Source organism: Alosa pseudoharengus, unplaced genomic scaffold (genome assembly GCF_046254945.1).
Source record: "Alosa pseudoharengus isolate Yale_2024_CS ecotype anadromous, Long Island Sound unplaced genomic scaffold, YU_APseudo_1.1 YU_APseudo_1.1_scf_8, whole genome shotgun sequence".
NCBI lineage: Eukaryota > Metazoa > Chordata > Actinopteri > Clupeiformes > Clupeidae > Alosa > Alosa pseudoharengus.
The window spans coordinates 2,617,834-2,635,333 of NW_027468870.1; the positions used below are offsets into that span (position 1 = coordinate 2,617,834).

At 35.1% G+C, this 17,500-nt stretch overlaps 1 protein-coding gene across 1 annotated transcript in view; it reads left to right on the forward strand.

The window, feature by feature from the left end:
- The window catches only part of gabrr3a (gamma-aminobutyric acid type A receptor subunit rho3a), a 53,386-nt gene that overhangs the window by 33,229 nt on the left and 2,657 nt on the right, over positions 1-17,500 (forward strand). The window contains exons 7-8 of the mRNA XM_076273740.1: positions 252-404; positions 3,124-3,329. Coding sequence (XP_076129855.1) covers positions 252-404; positions 3,124-3,329 — 359 coding nt within the window. The remainder of the gene's footprint in view (positions 1-251; positions 405-3,123; positions 3,330-17,500) is intronic.

Below are 17,500 nucleotides of genomic sequence, written 5' to 3' on the forward strand. Positions count from 1 at the left end.
CCCCGTCTTTTCTGTGCAACTACTGTGTCAGGCTGGTATAACCGTGTGCTGTGTTGTGTCAGGCTGGTATAACCATGTGCTGTGTTGTGTCAGGCTGGTATAACTGTGTGCTGTGTTGTGTCAGGCTGGTGTAACCGTGTGCTGTGTTGTGTCAGGCTGGTATAACCGTGTGCTGTGTTGTGTCAGGCTGGTATAACCGTGTGCTGTGTTGTGTCAGGCTGGTATAACCGTGTGCTGTCTTGTGTCTCTAGGCTGGTATAACCGCCTGTACATCAACTTCATCCTGCGGAGACACATCTTCTTCTTCATGCTGCAGACCTACTTCCCCACCATGCTGATGGTCATGCTCTCCTGGGTGTCCTTCTGGATCGACCGCAGAGCCGTCCCCGCACGCGTCTCCCTCGGTAACACTTCCTGCTTCCTGGGTGGCTTACAGCATGGACCTCTTAGGGTAGCCAATCACGAGGAGGCATTGTCCTGTGACACGTTTGAAAACAAAGTGTCTGTAAAAAAGAGCATATCAAAAATAAGCATTGTAGATCATATGAATTTTCCCTAAGGTATAGATTTGGACTATACTGGCATACCAGTAGAGGTCATACCGTTACATGACCTTTGTGTCGTTGCTTCACAACTGGTTTGGTTTGGAGACTATTGAACTGAATACCATCCATTGAATGTGCATCAATATGTGATCTGTGCGTTACCCATTCAGACACATGCATATTGATATACTGTGATGTAACGTATGGAATGTTTTTTGTGCCAAAATTAAATAAATAAATGAAATATGAAATCAATAAATGAAATATGAAATAAATAATTAAAAGTTGAAATAAATTAATGAAATATGAAATAAATAAATAAAATATTAAATAAATAGTTAAATAAATAAATAAAAAATTAAATACATAAATAAATAAAATATTAAATGTAAAAACCATATATACATTGACATTTACATTCCATATGCACGGTCTTGCAATGTGCCATGAAATAAATAAATACTTCAGTCACCCATCAAGGCGGGACCTAGCCGCTGATTGGTTGCTGCCTGAAAAAAAAAAATCTAACTTTGTGAGCATGACTGGCTGATAAGAATAAAGTCATTGATAGAAGCTAAAAGCTAGTGCTACTGCTAACAGCCATAACCTAGGCATTTTCATTCAGAAAGATTGTGTTCTATGTTGCTAACTCTTGGCTGTGAGTTATCAGGACGTAAAAGCATTAGCATTAGCAAAAGCATAGCATTTACAAAAAATCCTTGTCGGCTGCTGAGTTACACCCTCATATTGAGAACTAAAAAGTCTCTGGAAAGTTGTGGACACTGCTTGGGCACTGTAGCAAGCTGGCACTGACACTCACATAAGAGTTCACGGCATGGGCATCTCAACCTTTATTGTTTATGTATCATATAACAAATGAGGTGAATTCAGCTCAAGTGAAGTTAACTGGGACGTCTGGGCACCCTACTATAAATAGAAGCAATAGCAAAGTCGTTTGCCATAGATAGAAGTTCGCTTTCTGTAGATGTCGATAACTAGCTAACGCTTGTGCTAACTGTTAGCGCTAGCTCTAGATGTGCACATAGCATGTCTATCAACCCTCAGACACAGCAAACAGACCCATCAAATGACAGAACGCTTTCACGCCTGATATCTTCCCAAAAGTATGAATTTAGAATGAAATCCTTGTTGTTGTATGTTTCGTGAGTTATGATACAAGTCTGAGCTATGTCCAGTGTGGTTCACAGGTAGCAAGCCAGTACAGTCTGACTCGGAGCTGAATCACTTCGTGTTATTTCAGGCAGCAATCAGTGGTTAGGTCCCGCCTTGATGGGTGACTGACGTATTTATTTATTTCATGGCACATTGTATGACCGTGCATATGGAATGTAAATGTCAATGTCAATGTATATATGTTTTTTACATTTAATCTTTTATTTATTTATTTCACATTTTATTTATTTATTTAACTTACTTTATTTATTTATTTAATCTTTTATTTATTTATTTCAACTTGTAATTATTTATTTCATATTTCATTTATTGATTTCATATTTCATTTATTTATTTAATTTTGTCACAAAAAACATTCCATATGTAACGTTGCAGCCGTGCTTTATAAATACCATGACATGCTGTTTAGGCCACACCTCCCAGCCCTAGTGCAGGGGATCCTCTTTAGTTCCAGGTTATGTCTATTATGTCTGACATCCTCTGAGAGAGGCACTATGGGAAATGGAGTGCAGCTGCACTCTATTTTGGGTCAAAGCAGTGAGGGAGGCGTTTCGCTCTTGTAGTCTAAGTGATAGAGCTCAACCACATAACTTGGTTCATGTATTCTGATTGGATGATCATGACAATGTGCCCATTGGTGAATCATGTTCTCCAGAAAAAAATTGTTGCTTAATATCAATTGGAACGTGCCCGTACAATAATATTTAGCCCAACAACATAGTTAAACAAGTCACCTTGTGTGGGAGAGAGATGGGGAGAGAGGAGGTGTGTGTGTGTGTGTGTGTGTGTGTGTGTGTGTGTGTGTGTGTTTTTGTGTGTGTGTGTTTGTGTGTGTTTGTGTGTGTGTGTGTGTGTGTTTGTGTGTGTGTGTTTTTGTGTGTGTATGTTTGTGTGTGTGTGTGCTCTCTCTCTCTCTCTCTATTCCACTCCTCTCCCTCAATTCCATTCAAAGTTCCTTATTTACTTGACAAACATCATATTTTACTACCAAATGAGTCACACAAAGGATCGGGAATACATGGACATGTCTGTATGTAGACTTAGACTGAATTAGCATAGAGAACCATATATTAATCATATTAATCAGACTTAGACTGAATTAGCATAGAGAACCATATATTAATCATATTAATCAGACTTAGACTGAATTAGCATAGAGAACCATATATTAATCATATTAATCAGACTTTGTGTTGGTAGAGTATGTACCCATGTACAGAAACATTTAAGATATTTTACATCCTTTCTCTCTCTCTTTTTCATGCTCTTTCTCTCTCTCTCTCTCCCTCCCTCTCTTTCTCTCTCTCCCTCTCTCTTTCTCTCTCCCTCTCTCTCTCTCTCTTTCTCTCTCTCTCTCTCTCACTCTCTCTCCCTCTCTCTCTAGGCATCACTACAGTGCTGACCATGTCCACCATCATTACGGGCGTGTCGGCGTCCATGCCCCAGGTGTCTTACGTGAAGGCGGTGGACATCTACCTGTGGTCCAGCTTCCTGTTCGTTTTCCTGTCAGTCATTGAGTACGCGGCGGTCAACTACTTCACCACCGTGGAGGAGATGAAGAAACTGAAGAAGAGCACAGCCACAGGCCTGGTACCTACTGCCCACTTACTGTCCACTACTACTGTGTGTTTACCTGCGTCAGGTGGCCTGGTACCTGCTGTCCACTACTACTGTGTGTTTACCTGTGTCAGGTGGGACCTCACTGACCCCCACCTGGGTGATGCACAGCAGCCATTATGCGCCCCCCCACACACACACACACGCACACACACACACACACACAGACACAGACACACACACACACACACACACACACGCACGCACACACACGCACACACACACACACACACACAGATGTTCAATGACTGAATATGTTAAGCTTTGTCTCTCCCTGCTGGTAAATATTATCATTGCAATTGAGGAAAATGGGTAACACTCCATAATAAGGTGCCATAATAAATAGCAAACTAGTAACTAGAAAAGCATTTCCTGAAGGAAATACAGTGCATGAAAATGCAAAAATATGATGAGTTCATATGGTTAAATTATTTGCTTGGTAGATAAGGTTTAATATAGTTGGAATGACTAAACAGTTAAATAGGTTGATAATTGAAATGGTTAAATTATTTAGGCAGATAGTTGATGATAACTAACAGTTGGAATGGCTCCAATGTTTTCTAGTAGTTATGCTAACTATGTTAACAAAGATAATAATGTTAACCAAGTTACTATGCTAACTAGCATGCTACCAATGTTAAAATGTTAACTATGCTAATCATATGACTTAGCTAACCTAGCTAATCATTTTTATTAGTTATGATAACTATGCTAATTAGCATGCTAACATGCTAACTATGCTAACCATGTGACTTAGCTAACTTAGCTAATCATTTTTAGCAGTTTTGTAAAAAATGCTAACTAGCATGCTAACATGTTAGCATGTTAACTATGCTAACCATGTGACTTAGCTAACTTAGCTAATCATTTTTAGCAGTTTTGTAAAAAATGCTAACTAGCATGCTAACATGCTAGCATGCTAACTATGCTAACCATGTGACTTAGCTAACTTAGCTAATCATTTTTAGCAGTTTTGCAAAAAATGCTAACTAGCATGCTAACATGCTAACTATGCTAACCATGTGACTTAGCTAACTTAGCTAATCATTTTTAGTAGTTTTGTAAAAAATGCTAACTGGCATGCTAACTAGCATGCTAACTATGCTAACCAATTTACTTAGCTAACTTAGTTAACTAGCTACAGTGGGTAGGAGTCATAGTTGATGACAAGTAACAGTTACAATGGCTGAACAGTTAAAAAGTTCAGTAGTTTAAAGGGTTAAATTGTTTAACAGTGAAATATTGTAGTGAGGACTTTTATTTTGAAACAGTTTTTGGCAGAGGAAGCAGTTGAACAGGATGTGTAGTCTTAATAGGGCCAGTTTGTATGCTTAAAGCCTGAGAATGGCAGTTGAAACAGATGGCCGAACACCTGCCACAGGATTCTATTTGCTGTGATGTCATAAAGGGCAATGTTAAGTCAATGGGAAAATTTTGATAGTTTTTAATTAATAGTTTAAAAAGTATAAAAGTTACAAAGTTGAAAAATACAAAGCCCACATGTCCTAATTAAGACCTACGCGTCAATGTTTGAATGAAGTTTCTACGTTAAACGGTTGAAGCTGCATTAACTGCGTTAGAAGAAGAGGAATAATAAGACTAGAAAAGCATTTCCTGAAGGAAATACAGTGCATGAAAATGCAAAAAATATGATGTAAAATATCATACAGAGTAAAAACAAACTATATTGGTTGTTAGTTAGATTAGGTTTAATATAGTTGGAGTGACTGAACAGTTAAATAGGTGGATAGTTTATATGGTTAAATGATTTGCTTGGTAGATAAGGTTTAATATAGTTGGAATGATTGAATGGTTAAATAGGTGGATAATACTTAACTTTAGTAGTTATGCTAACTAGCATGTTAGCAATGCTAACATGCTAACTATGCTAACCATGTGACTTAGCTAACTTAGCTAATCATTTTTAGCAGTTTTGTAAAAAATGCTAACTAGCATGCTAACATGTTAGCATGCTAACTATGCTAACCATGTGACTTAGCTAACTTAGCTAATCATTTTTAGCAGTTTTGTAAAAAATGCTAACTAGCATGCTAACATGTTAGCATGCTAACTATGCTAACCATGTGACTTAGCTAACTTAGCTAATCATTTTTAGCAGTTTTGCTAACTATGCTAACTAGCATGCTAACATGTTAGCATGCTAACTATGCTAACCATGTGACTTAGCTAACTTAGCTAATCATTTTTTGCAGTTTTGTAAAAAATGCTAACTAGCATGCTAACATGCTAGCATGCTAACATGCTAGCATGCTAACTATGCTAACCATGCTAACTAGCTACAGTGGGTAGGAGTCATAGTTGATGACAAGTAACAGTTACAATGGCTGAACAGTTAAAAAGTTCAGTAGTTTAAAGGGTTAAATTGTTTAACAGTGAAATATTGTAGTGAGGACTTTTATTTTGAAACAGTTTTTGGCAGAGGAAGCAGTTGGACAGGATGTGTAGTCTTAATAGGGCCAGTTTGTATGCTTAAAGCCTGAGACTGGCAGTTGATGCAGCTGGCCCGAACACCTGCCATAGGATTCTAATTGCTTAACGGCCGTATTGTGATGTCATAATCATAATGTTAAGTCAATGGGGAAATTTTGATTAGTTTTTAATTAATAGTTTAAAAAGTATAAAAGTTACTAAGTTGAAAAATACAAAGCTCACATGTCCTAAGTAAGACCTACGTAACATAGTTTGAATGAAGTTTCTACGTTAAACGGTTGAAGCTGCATTAGCTGCGTTAGAAGAAGAATAATAATAACTAGAAAAGCATTTCCTGAAGGAAATACAGTGCATGAAAATGCAAAAAATATGATGTAAAATATCATACAGAGTAAAAACAAACTATATTGGTTGCTAGGTAGATGAGGTTTAATATAGTTGGAGTGACTGAACAGTTAAATAGGTGGATAGTTTATATGGTTAAATTATTTGCTTGGTAGATAAGGTTTAATATAGTTGGAATGATTGAACGGTTAAATAGGTGGATAATACTTAACTTAGTTAACTTAGCTAATATTTTCATTTTTAGTAGTTATGCTAACTAGCATGTTAGCAATGCTAACATGTTAACTATGTTAACCATGTTACTTAGCTAACTTAGCTAATAATTTTTAGCAGTTTTGCTAAAAATGCTAACTAGCATGCTAACACGTTAGCATGCTAACTATGCTAACCACGTTACTTAGCTAACTTAGCTAATCATGTTTAGCAGTTTTGCTAAAAATGCTAACTAGCATGCTAATATGCTAGCATGCTAACTATGCTAACCACATGACTTAGCTAACTTAGCTAATCATTTTTAGCAGTTTTATAAAAAATGCTAACTAGCATGCTAACATGTTAGCATGCTAACTATGCTAACCACGTTACTTAGCTAACTTAGCTAATCATGTTTAGCAGTTTTGCTAAAAATGCTAACTAGCATGCTAATATGCTAGCATGCTAACTATGCTAACCACATGACTTAGCTAACTTAGCTAATCATTTTTAGCAGTTTTATAAAAAATGCTAACTAGCATGCTAACATGTTAGCATGCTAACTATGCTAACCATGTGACTTAGCTAACTTAGCTAATCATTTTTAGCAGTTTTGCAAAAAATGCTAACTAGCATGCTAACATGCTAGCATGCTAACATGCTAGTATGCTAACTATGCTAACCATGCTAACTAGCTACAGTGGGTAGGAGTCATAGTTGATGACAAGTAACAGTTACAATGGCTGAACAGTTAAAAAGTTCAGTAGTTTAAAGGGTTAAATTGTTTAACAGTGAAATATTGTAGTGAGGACTTTTATTTTGAAACAGTTTTTGGCAGAGGAAGCAGTTGAACAGGATGTGTAGTCTTAATAGGGCCAGTTTGTATGCTTAAAGCCTGAGACTGGCAGTTGAAACAGGTGGCCCGAACACCTGCCATAGGATTCTAATTGCTTAACGGCCGTATTGTGATGTCATAATCATAATGTTAAGTCAATGGGGAAATTTTGATTAGTTTTTAATTAATAGTTTAAAAAGTATAAAAGTTACAAAGTTGAAAAATACAAAGCTCACATGTCCTAAGTAAGACCTACGTAACATAGTTTGAATGAAGTTTCTACGTTAAACGGTTGAAGCTGCATTAAGTGCGTTAGAAGAAGAATAATAATAAAATGCCTTGGAATAACAGTACAGTGCATTTTCATGCACTATAATAATAACTAGAAAAGCATTTCCTGAAGGAAATACAGTGCATGAAAATGCAAAAAATATATACTATATAAACTATATTGGTTGCTAGGTAGATGAGGTTTAATATAGTTGGAATGACTGAACAGTTAAATAGGTGGATAGTTTATACAGTTAAATGATTTGCTTGGTAGATAAGGTTTAATATAGTTGGAATGATTGAACGGTTAAATAGGTGGATAATACTTAACTTAGTTAACTTAGCTAATGTTTTCATTTTTAGTAGTTATGCTAACTAGCATGTTAGCAATGCTAGCATGCTAACTATGCTAACCATGTGACTTAGCTAACTTAGCTAATCATTTTTAGCAGTTTTGTAAAAAATGCTAACTAGCATGCTAACATGCTAGCATGCTAACTATGCTAACCATGTGACTTAGCTAACTGAGCTAATCATTTTTAGCAGTTTTGTAAAAAATGCTAACTAGCATGCTAACATGCCTAGCATGCTAACTATGCTAACCATGTGACTTAGCTAACTTAGCTAATCATTATTAGCAGTTTTGCTAAAAATGCTAACTAGCATGCTAACATGTTAGCATGCTAACTATGCTAACCATGTGACTTAGCTAACTTAGCTAATCATTTTTAGCAGTTTTGCTAAAAATGCTAACTAGCATGCTAACATGCTAGCATGCTAACTATGCTAACCATGTGACTTAGCTAACTTAGCTAATCATTTTTAGCAGTTTTGCTAAAAATGCTAACTAGCATGCTAACATGTTAGCATGCTAACTATGCTAACCATGTGACTTAGCTAACTTAGCTAATCATTTTTAGCAGTTTTGCTAAAAATGCTAACTAGCATGCTAACATGCTAGCATGCTAACTATGCTAACCAAGTTACTTAGCTAACTTAGCTAACTAGCTACAGTGGGTAGGAGTCATAGTTGATGACAAGTAACAGTTACAATGGCTGAACAGTTAAAAAGTTCAGTAGTTTAAAGGGTTAAATTGTTTAACAGTGAAATATTGTAGTGAGGACTTTTATTTTGAAACAGTTTTTGGCAGAGGAAGCAGTTGAACAGGATGTGTAGTCTTAATAGGGCCAGTTTGTATGCTTAAAGCCTGAGAATGGCAGTTGGGCCAGCTGGCCTGAACACCTGCCATAAGATTCTAATTGCTGTGATGTCATAAAGGGCAATGTTAAGTCAATGGGAAAATTTTGATAGTTTTTAATTAATAGTTTAAAAAGTATAAAAGTTACAAAGTTGAAAAATACAAAGCCCACATGTCCTAATTAAGACCTACGCGTCAATGTTTGAATGAAGTTTCTACGTTAAACGGTTGAAGCTGCATTAACTGCGTTAGAAGAAGAGGAATAATAAGAATAAGAAGAAGCCTAGGAAGAACAGTACAGTGCATTTTCATGCACTGTAATAACTAGAAAAGCATTTCCTGAAGGAAATACAGTGCATGAAAATGCAAAAATATGATGAGTTCATATGGTTAAATTATTTGCTTGGTAGATAAGGTTTAATATAGTTGGAATGACTGAACAGTTAAATAGGTTGATAATTGAAATGGTTAAATTATTTAGGCAGATAGTTGACGATAACTAACAGTTGGAATGGCTCCAATTTTTGCTAGCAGTTATGCTATCTATGTTAACAAAGATAATAATGTTAACCAAGTTACTATGCTAACTAACATGCTAACAATGTTAAAATGTTAACTATGCTAACCATATGACTTAGCTAACTTCGCTAATCATTTTTAGTAGTTATGCTAACATGTTAGCATGCTAACTATGCTAACCATGTGACTTAGCTAACTTAGCTGATCATTTTTAGCAGTTTTGTAAAAAATGCTAACTAGCATGCTAACATGTTAGCATGCTAACTATGCTAACCACATGACTTAGCTAACTTAGCTAATCATTTTTAGCAGTTTTACTAAAAATGCTAACTAGCATGTTAACATGCTAGCATGCTAACTATGCTAACCATATGACTTAGCTAACTTAGCTAATCATTTTTTGCAGTTTTACTAAAAATGCTAACTAGCATGCTAACATGCTAGCATGCTAACTATGCTAACCATGTGACTTAGCTAACTTAGCTAATCATTTTTAGCAGTTTTGCAAAAAATGCTAACTAGCATGCTAACATGCTAGCATGCTCACTATGCTAACCATGTGACTTAGCTAACTTAGCTAATCATTTTTAACAGTTTTGTAAAAAATGCTAACTAGCATGCTAACTAGCATGCTAACATGCTAGCATGCTAACTATGCTAACCAAGTTACTTAGCTAACTTAGCTAACTAGCTACAGTGGGTAGGAGTCATAGTTGATGACAAGTAACAGTTACAATGGCTGAACAGTTAAAAAGTTCAGCAGTTTAAAGGGTTAAATTGTTTAACAGTGAAATATTGTAGTGAGGACTTTTATTTTGAAACAGTTTTTGGCAGAGGAAGCAGTTGAATAGGGTGTGTAGTCTTAATAGGGCCAGTTTGTATGCTTAAAGCCTGAGAATGGCAGTTGGGCCAGCTGGCCTGGCCACCTGCCACAAGATTCTAATTGCGATGATGTCATAAAGGGCAATGTTAAGTCAATGGGGATTTTTTAAAAGTTAATAATTAATAGTTTAAAAAGTATAAAAGTTACAAAGTTGAAAAATACATAGCCCCTATGACACAAGTAAGACCTACGTAACAAAGTTTGAATGAAGTTTCTACGTTAAACGGTTGAAGCTGCATTAAACGCGTTAGAAGAAGAAGTATAACTAGAAAAGCATTTCCTGAAGGAAATACAGTGCATGAAAATGCAAAAAATATGATGTAAAATATCATACAGAGTAAAAACAAACTATATTGGTTGCTAGGTAGATGAGGTTTAATATAGTTGGAGTGACTGAACAGTTAAATAGGTGGATAGTTTATATGGTTAAATGATTTGCTTGGAAGATAAGGTTTAATAAAGTTGGAATGATTGAACGGTTAAATAGGTGGACAATACTTAACTTAGTTAACTTAGCTAATGCATTTTTAGTAGTTAGCAATGCTAACATGCTAACTATGTTAACCATGTGACTTAGCTAATCTAGCTAATCATTTTTAGCAGTTTTGCTAACTATGCTAACTAGCATGCTAACATGTTAGCATGCTAACTATGCTAGCATGCTAACTATGCTAACCATGTGACTTAGCTAACTTAGCTAATCATTTTTAGCAGTTTTGTAAAAAATGCTAACTAGCATGCTAACATGTTAGCATGCTAACTATGCTAACCATGTGACTTAGCTAACTTAGCTAATCATTTTTAGCAGTTTTGTAAAAAATGCTAACTAGCATGCTAACATGCTAGCATGCTAACTATGCTAACCATATGACTTAGCTAACTTAGCTAATCATTTTTAGCAGTTTTGTAAAAAATGCTAACTAGCATGCTAACATGTTAGCATGCTAACTATGCTAACCATGTGACTTAGCTAACTTAGCTAATCATTTTTAGCAGTTTTGTAAAAATGCTAACTAGCATGCTAACATGCTAGCATGCTAACATGCTAGCATGCTAACTATGCTAACCATGCTAACTAGCTACAGTGGGTAGGAGTCATAGTTGATGACAAGTAACAGTTACAATGGCTGAACAGTTAAAAAGTTCAGTAGTTTAAAGGGTTAAATTGTTTAACAGTGAAATATTGTAGTGAGGACTTTTATTTTGAAACAGTTTTTGGCAGAGGAAGCAGTTGAACAGGATGTGTAGTCTTAATAGGGCCAGTTTGTATGCTTAAAGCCTGAGACTGGCAGTTGAAACAGGTGGCCCGAACACCTGCCATAGGATTCTAATTGCTTAACGGCCGTATTGTGATGTCATAATCATAATGTTAAGTCAATGGGGAAATTTTGATTAGTTTTTAATTAATAGTTTAAAAAGTATAAAAGTTACAAAGTTGAAAAATACAAAGCTCACATGTCCTAATTAAGACCTACGTAACATAGTTTGAATGAAGTTTCTACGTTAAACGGTTGAAGCTGCATTAAGTGCGTTAGAAGAAGAACTAGAAAAGCATTTCCTGAAGGAAATACAGTGCATGAAAATGCAAAAATATGATGAGTTCATATGGTTAAATTATTTGCTTGGTAGATAAGGTTTAATATAGTTGGAATGACTGAACAGTTAAATAGGTTGATAATTGAAATGGTTAAATTATTTAGGCAGATAGTTGACGAAAACTAACAGTTGGAATGGCTCCAATTTTTGCTAGTAGTTATGCTAACTATGTTAACAAAGATAATAATGTTAACCAAGTTACTATGCTAACTAGCATGTTAACAATGTTCAAATGTTAACTATGCTAACCATATGACTTAGCTAACTTCACTAATCATTTTTAGCAGTTATGCTAACATGCTAGCATTCTAACTATGCTAACCATGTGACTTAGCTAACTTAGCTAATCATTTTTAGCAGTTTTGCAAAAATGCTAACTAGCATGCTAACATGCTAGCATGCTAACTATGCTAACCATGTGACTTAGCTAACTTAGCTAATCATTTTTAGCAGTTTTGCAAAAAATGCTAACTAGCATGCTAACATGCTAGCATGCTAACTATGCTAACCATGTGACTTAGCTAACTTAGCTAATCATTTTTTGTAGTTTTACTAAAAATGCTAACTAGCATGCTAACATGCTAGCATGCTAACTATGCTAACCATTTGACTTAGCTAACTTAGCTAATCATTTTTAGCAGTTTTGTAAAAAATGCTAACTAGCATGCTAACATGCTAGCATGCTAACTATGCTAACCATGTGACTTAGCTAACTTAGCCAATCATTTTTAGCAGTTTTGTAAAAAATGCTAACTAGCATGCTAACATGCTAGCATGCTAACTATGCTAACCATGTGACTTAGCTAACTTAGCTAATCATTTTTAGCAGTTTTGCAAAAAATGCTAACTAGCATGCTAACATGCTAGCATGCTAACTATGCTAACCATGTGACTTAGCTAACTTAGCTAATCATTTTTAGCAGTTTTGCAAAAAATGCTAACTAGCATGCTAACATGCTAGCATGCTAACATGGTAACTATGCTAACCATGCTAACTAGCTACAGTGGGTAAGAGTCATAGTTGATGACAAGTAACAGTTACAATGGCTGAACAGTTAAAAAGTTCAGTAGTTTAAAGGGTTAAATTGTTTAACAGTGAAATATTGTAGTGAGGACTTTTATTTTGAAACAGTTTTTGGCAGAGGAAGCAGTTGAACAGGATGTGTAGTCTTAATAGGGCCAGTTTGTATGCTTAAAGCCTGAGACTGGCAGTTGAAACAGGTGGCCCGAACACCTGCCATAGGATTCTAATTGCTTAACGGCCGTATTGTGATGTCATAATCATAATGTTAAGTCAATGGGGAAATTTTGATTAGTTTTTAATTAATAGTTTAAAAAGTATAAAAGTTACAAAGTTGAAAAATACAAAGCTCACATGTCCTAATTAAGACCTACGTAACATAGTTTGAATGAAGTTTCTACGTTAAACGGTTGAAGCTGCATTAAGTGCGTTAGAAGAAGAATAATAATAATAAAATGCCTTGGAATAACAGTACAGTGCATTTTCATGCACTGTAATAATAATAACTAGAAAAGCATTTCCTGAAGGAAATACAGTGCATGAAAATGCAAAAAATATGATGTAAAATATCATACAGAGTAAAAACAAACTATATTGGTTGCTAGGTAGATGAGGTTTAATATAGTTGGAGTGACTGAACAGTTAAATAGGTGGATAGTTTATATGGTTAAATGATTTGCTTGGAAGATAAGGTTTAATAAAGTTGGAATGATTGAACGGTTAAATAGGTGGACAATACTTAACTTAGTTAACTTAGCTAATGCATTTTTAGTAGTTAGCAATGCTAACATGCTAACTATGTTAACAATGTGACTTAGCTAATCTAGCTAATCATTTTTAGCAGTTTTGCTAACTATGCTAACTAGCATGCTAACATGTTAGCATGCTAACTATGCTAACCATGTGACTTACCTAACTTAGCTAATCATTTTTAGCAGTTTTGTAAAAAATGCTAACTAGCATGCTAACATGTTAGCATGCTAACTATGCTAACTATGTGACTTAGCTAACTTAGCTAATCATTTTTAGCAGTTTTGTAAAAAATGCTAACTAGCATGCTAACATGTTAGCATGCTAACTATGCTAACCATGTGACTTAGCTAACTTAGCTAATCATTTTTAGCAGTTTTGTAAAAAATGCTAACTAGCATGCTAACATGCTAGCATGCTAACATGCTAGCATGCTAACTATGCTAACCATGCTAACTAGCTACAGTGGGTAGGAGTCATAGTTGATGACAAGTAACAGTTACAATGGCTGAACAGTTAAAAAGTTCAGTAGTTTAAAGGGTTAAATTGTTTAACAGTGAAATATTGTAGTGAGGACTTTTATTTTGAAACAGTTTTTGGCAGAGGAAGCAGTTGGACAGGATGTGTAGTCTTAATAGGGCCAGTTTGTATGCTTAAAGCCTGAGACTGGCAGTTGATGCAGCTGGCCCGAACACCTGCCATAGGATTCTAATTGCTTAACGGCCGTATTGTGATGTCATAATCATAATGTTAAGTCAATGGGGAAATTTTGATTAGTTTTTAATTAATAGTTTAAAAAGTATAAAAGTTACAAAGTTGAAAAATACAAAGCTCACATGTCCTAAGTAAGACCTACGTAACATAGTTTGAATGAAGTTTCTACGTTAAACGGTTGAAGCTGCATTAGCTGCGTTAGAAGAAGAATAATAATAATAATAATAATAATAAAATGCCTTGGAATAACAGTACAGTGCATTTTCATGCACTGTAATAAAATGCCTTGGAATAACAGTACAGTGCATTTTCATGCACTGTAATAAAATGCCTAGGAAGAACAGTACAGTGCATTTTCATGCACTGTAATAAAATGCCTTGGAATAACAGTACAGTGCATTTTCATGCACTGTAATAATAACTAGAAAAGCATTTCCTGAAGGAAATACAGTGCATGAAAATGCAAAAAATATGATGTAAAATATCATACAGAGTAAAAACAAACTATATTGGTTGCTAGGTAGATGAGGTTTAATATAGTTGGAATGACTGAACAGTTAAATAGGTGGATAGTTTATATAGTTAAATTATTTATTTGGTAGATAAGGTTTAATATAGTTGGAATGATTGAACGGTTAAATAGGTGGATAATTTAAATGGTTAAATTATTTAGGTAGATAATTGACGATAACTGACAGTTGGAATGGCTCTAATGTTTGCTAGCAGTTATGCTAACTATGTTATCAAAGATAATAATGTTAACCAAGTTACTTAACTTAGTTAACTTAGCTAATGTTTTCATATTTAGTAGGTATGCTAACTAGCATGCTAACATGTTAAGTATGCTAACCATGTGACTTAGCTAACTTAGCTAATCATTTTTAGTAGGTATGCTAACTATTCTAATTAGCATGCTAACATGCTAACTATATTAACCATGTTACTTAGCTAACCTAGCTAATCATTTTTAGCAGTTATGCTAACTATGCTAACTAGCATGTTAGCATGCTAACTATGCTAACCATGTGACTTAGCTAACTTAGCTAATCATTTTCAGCAGTTTTGTAAAAAATGCTAACTAGCATGCTAACATGTTAGCATGCTAACTATGCTAACCATGTGACTTAGCTAACTTAGCTAATCATTTTCAGCAGTTTTGTAAAAAATGCTAAATAGCATGCTAACATGTTAGCATGCTAACTATGCTAACCATGTGACTTAGCTAACTTAGCTAATCATTTTTAGCAGTTATGCTAACTATGCTAACTAGCATGTTAGCATGCTAACTATGCTAACCACGTGACTTAGCTAACTTAGCTAATCATTTTTAGCAGTTTTGCTAAAAATGCTAACTAGCATGCTAACATGCTAGCATGCTAACTATGCTAACCATGTGACTTAGCTAACTTAGCTAATCATTTTTAGCAGTTTTGCTGAAAATGCTAACTAGCATGCTAACTAGCATGCTAACATGCTAACTATGCTAACCAAGTTACTTAGCTAACTTAGCTAACTAGCTACAGTGGGTAAGAGTCATAGTTGATGACAAGTAACAGTTACAATGGCTGAACAGTTAAAAAGTTCAGTAGTTTAAAGGGTTAAATTGTTTAACAGTAAAATATTGTAGTGAGGACTTTTATTTTGAAACAGTTTTTGGCAGAGGAAGCAGTTGAATAGGGTGTGTAGTCTTAATAGGGCCAGTTTGTATGCTTAAAGCCTGAGAATGGCAGTTGATGCAGGTGGCCCGAACACCTGCCATAGGATTCTAATTGCTTAACGGCTCTATTGTGATGTCATCAGCCCATGTTAAGTCTATGGGGAAATTTTGAATAGTTTTTAATTAATAGTTTAAAAAGTATAAAAGTTACAAAGCTGAAAAATACATAGCCCACATGTCCTAAGTAAGACCTACGCAACGCTGTTTGAATGAAGTTTCTACGTTAAACGGTTGAAGCTGCATTAACTGCGTTAGAAGAAGAAGAAGAAGAAGCCTAGGAAGAACAGTACAGTGCATTTTCATGCACTGTAATAATAAAATGCCTTGGAATAACAGTACAGTGCATTTTCATGCACTGTAATAATAAAATGCCTTGGAATAACAGTACAGTGCATTTTCATGCACTGTAAATAAGAAGAAGCCTAGGAAGAACAGTACAGTGCATTTTCATGCACTGTAACTAGAAAAGCATTTCCTGAAGGAAATACAGTGCATGAAAATGCAAAAATATGATGAGTTCATATGGTTAAATTATTTGCTTGGTAGATAAGGTTTACTATAGTTGGAATGACTGAACAGTTAAATAGGTTGATAATTGAAATGGTTAAATTATTTAGGCAGATAGTTGACGATAACTAACAGTTGGAATGGCTCCAATGTTTGCTAGTAGTTATGTTAACTATGTTAAAGATAATAATGGTAACCAAGTAACTATGCTAACTAGCATGCTAACAATATTAAAATGTTAACTATGCTAACCATATGACTTAGCTAACCTAGCTAATAATTTTTATTAGTTATGATAACTATGCTAATTAACATGCTAACATGCTAATTATGTTAACCATGTGACTTAGCTAACTTCGCTTATCATTTTTAACAGTAATGCTAACTAGCATGCTAGCATGCTAACATGCTAACCATGTGACTTAGCTAACTTAGCTAATCATTTTTAGCAGTTTTGCTAAAAAATGCTAACTAACATGCTAACATGCTAGCATGCTAACTATGCTAACCATATGACTTAGCTAACTTAGCTAATCATTTTTAGCAGTTTTGCAAAAAATGCTAACTAGCATGCTAACATGTTAGCATGCTAACTATGCTCACCATGTGACTTAGCTAACTTAGCTAATCATTTTTAGCAGTTTTGCAAAAAATGCTAACTAGCATGCTAACATGTTAGCATGCTAACTATGCTAACCATGTGACTTAGCTAACTTAGCTAATCGTTTTTAACAGTTTTGCTAAAAATGCTAACTAGCATGCTAACATGCTAGCATGCTAACTATGCTAACCAAGTTACTTAGCTATCTTAGCTAACTAGCTACAGTGGGTAGGAGTCATAGTTGATGACAAGTAACAGTTACAATGGCTGAACAGATAAAAGTTCAGTAGTTTAAAGGGTTAAATTGTTTAACAGTGAAATATTGTAGTGAGGACTTTTATTTTGAAACAGTTTTTGGCAGAGGAAGCAGTTGAACAGGATGTGTAGTCTTAATAGGGCCAGTTTGTATGCTTAAAGCCTGAGACTGGCAGTTGATGCAGCTGGCCCGAACACCTGCCATAGGATTCTAATTGCTTAACGGCTCTATTGTGATGTCATCAGCCCATGTTAAGTCTATGGGGAAATTTTGAACAGTTTTTAATTA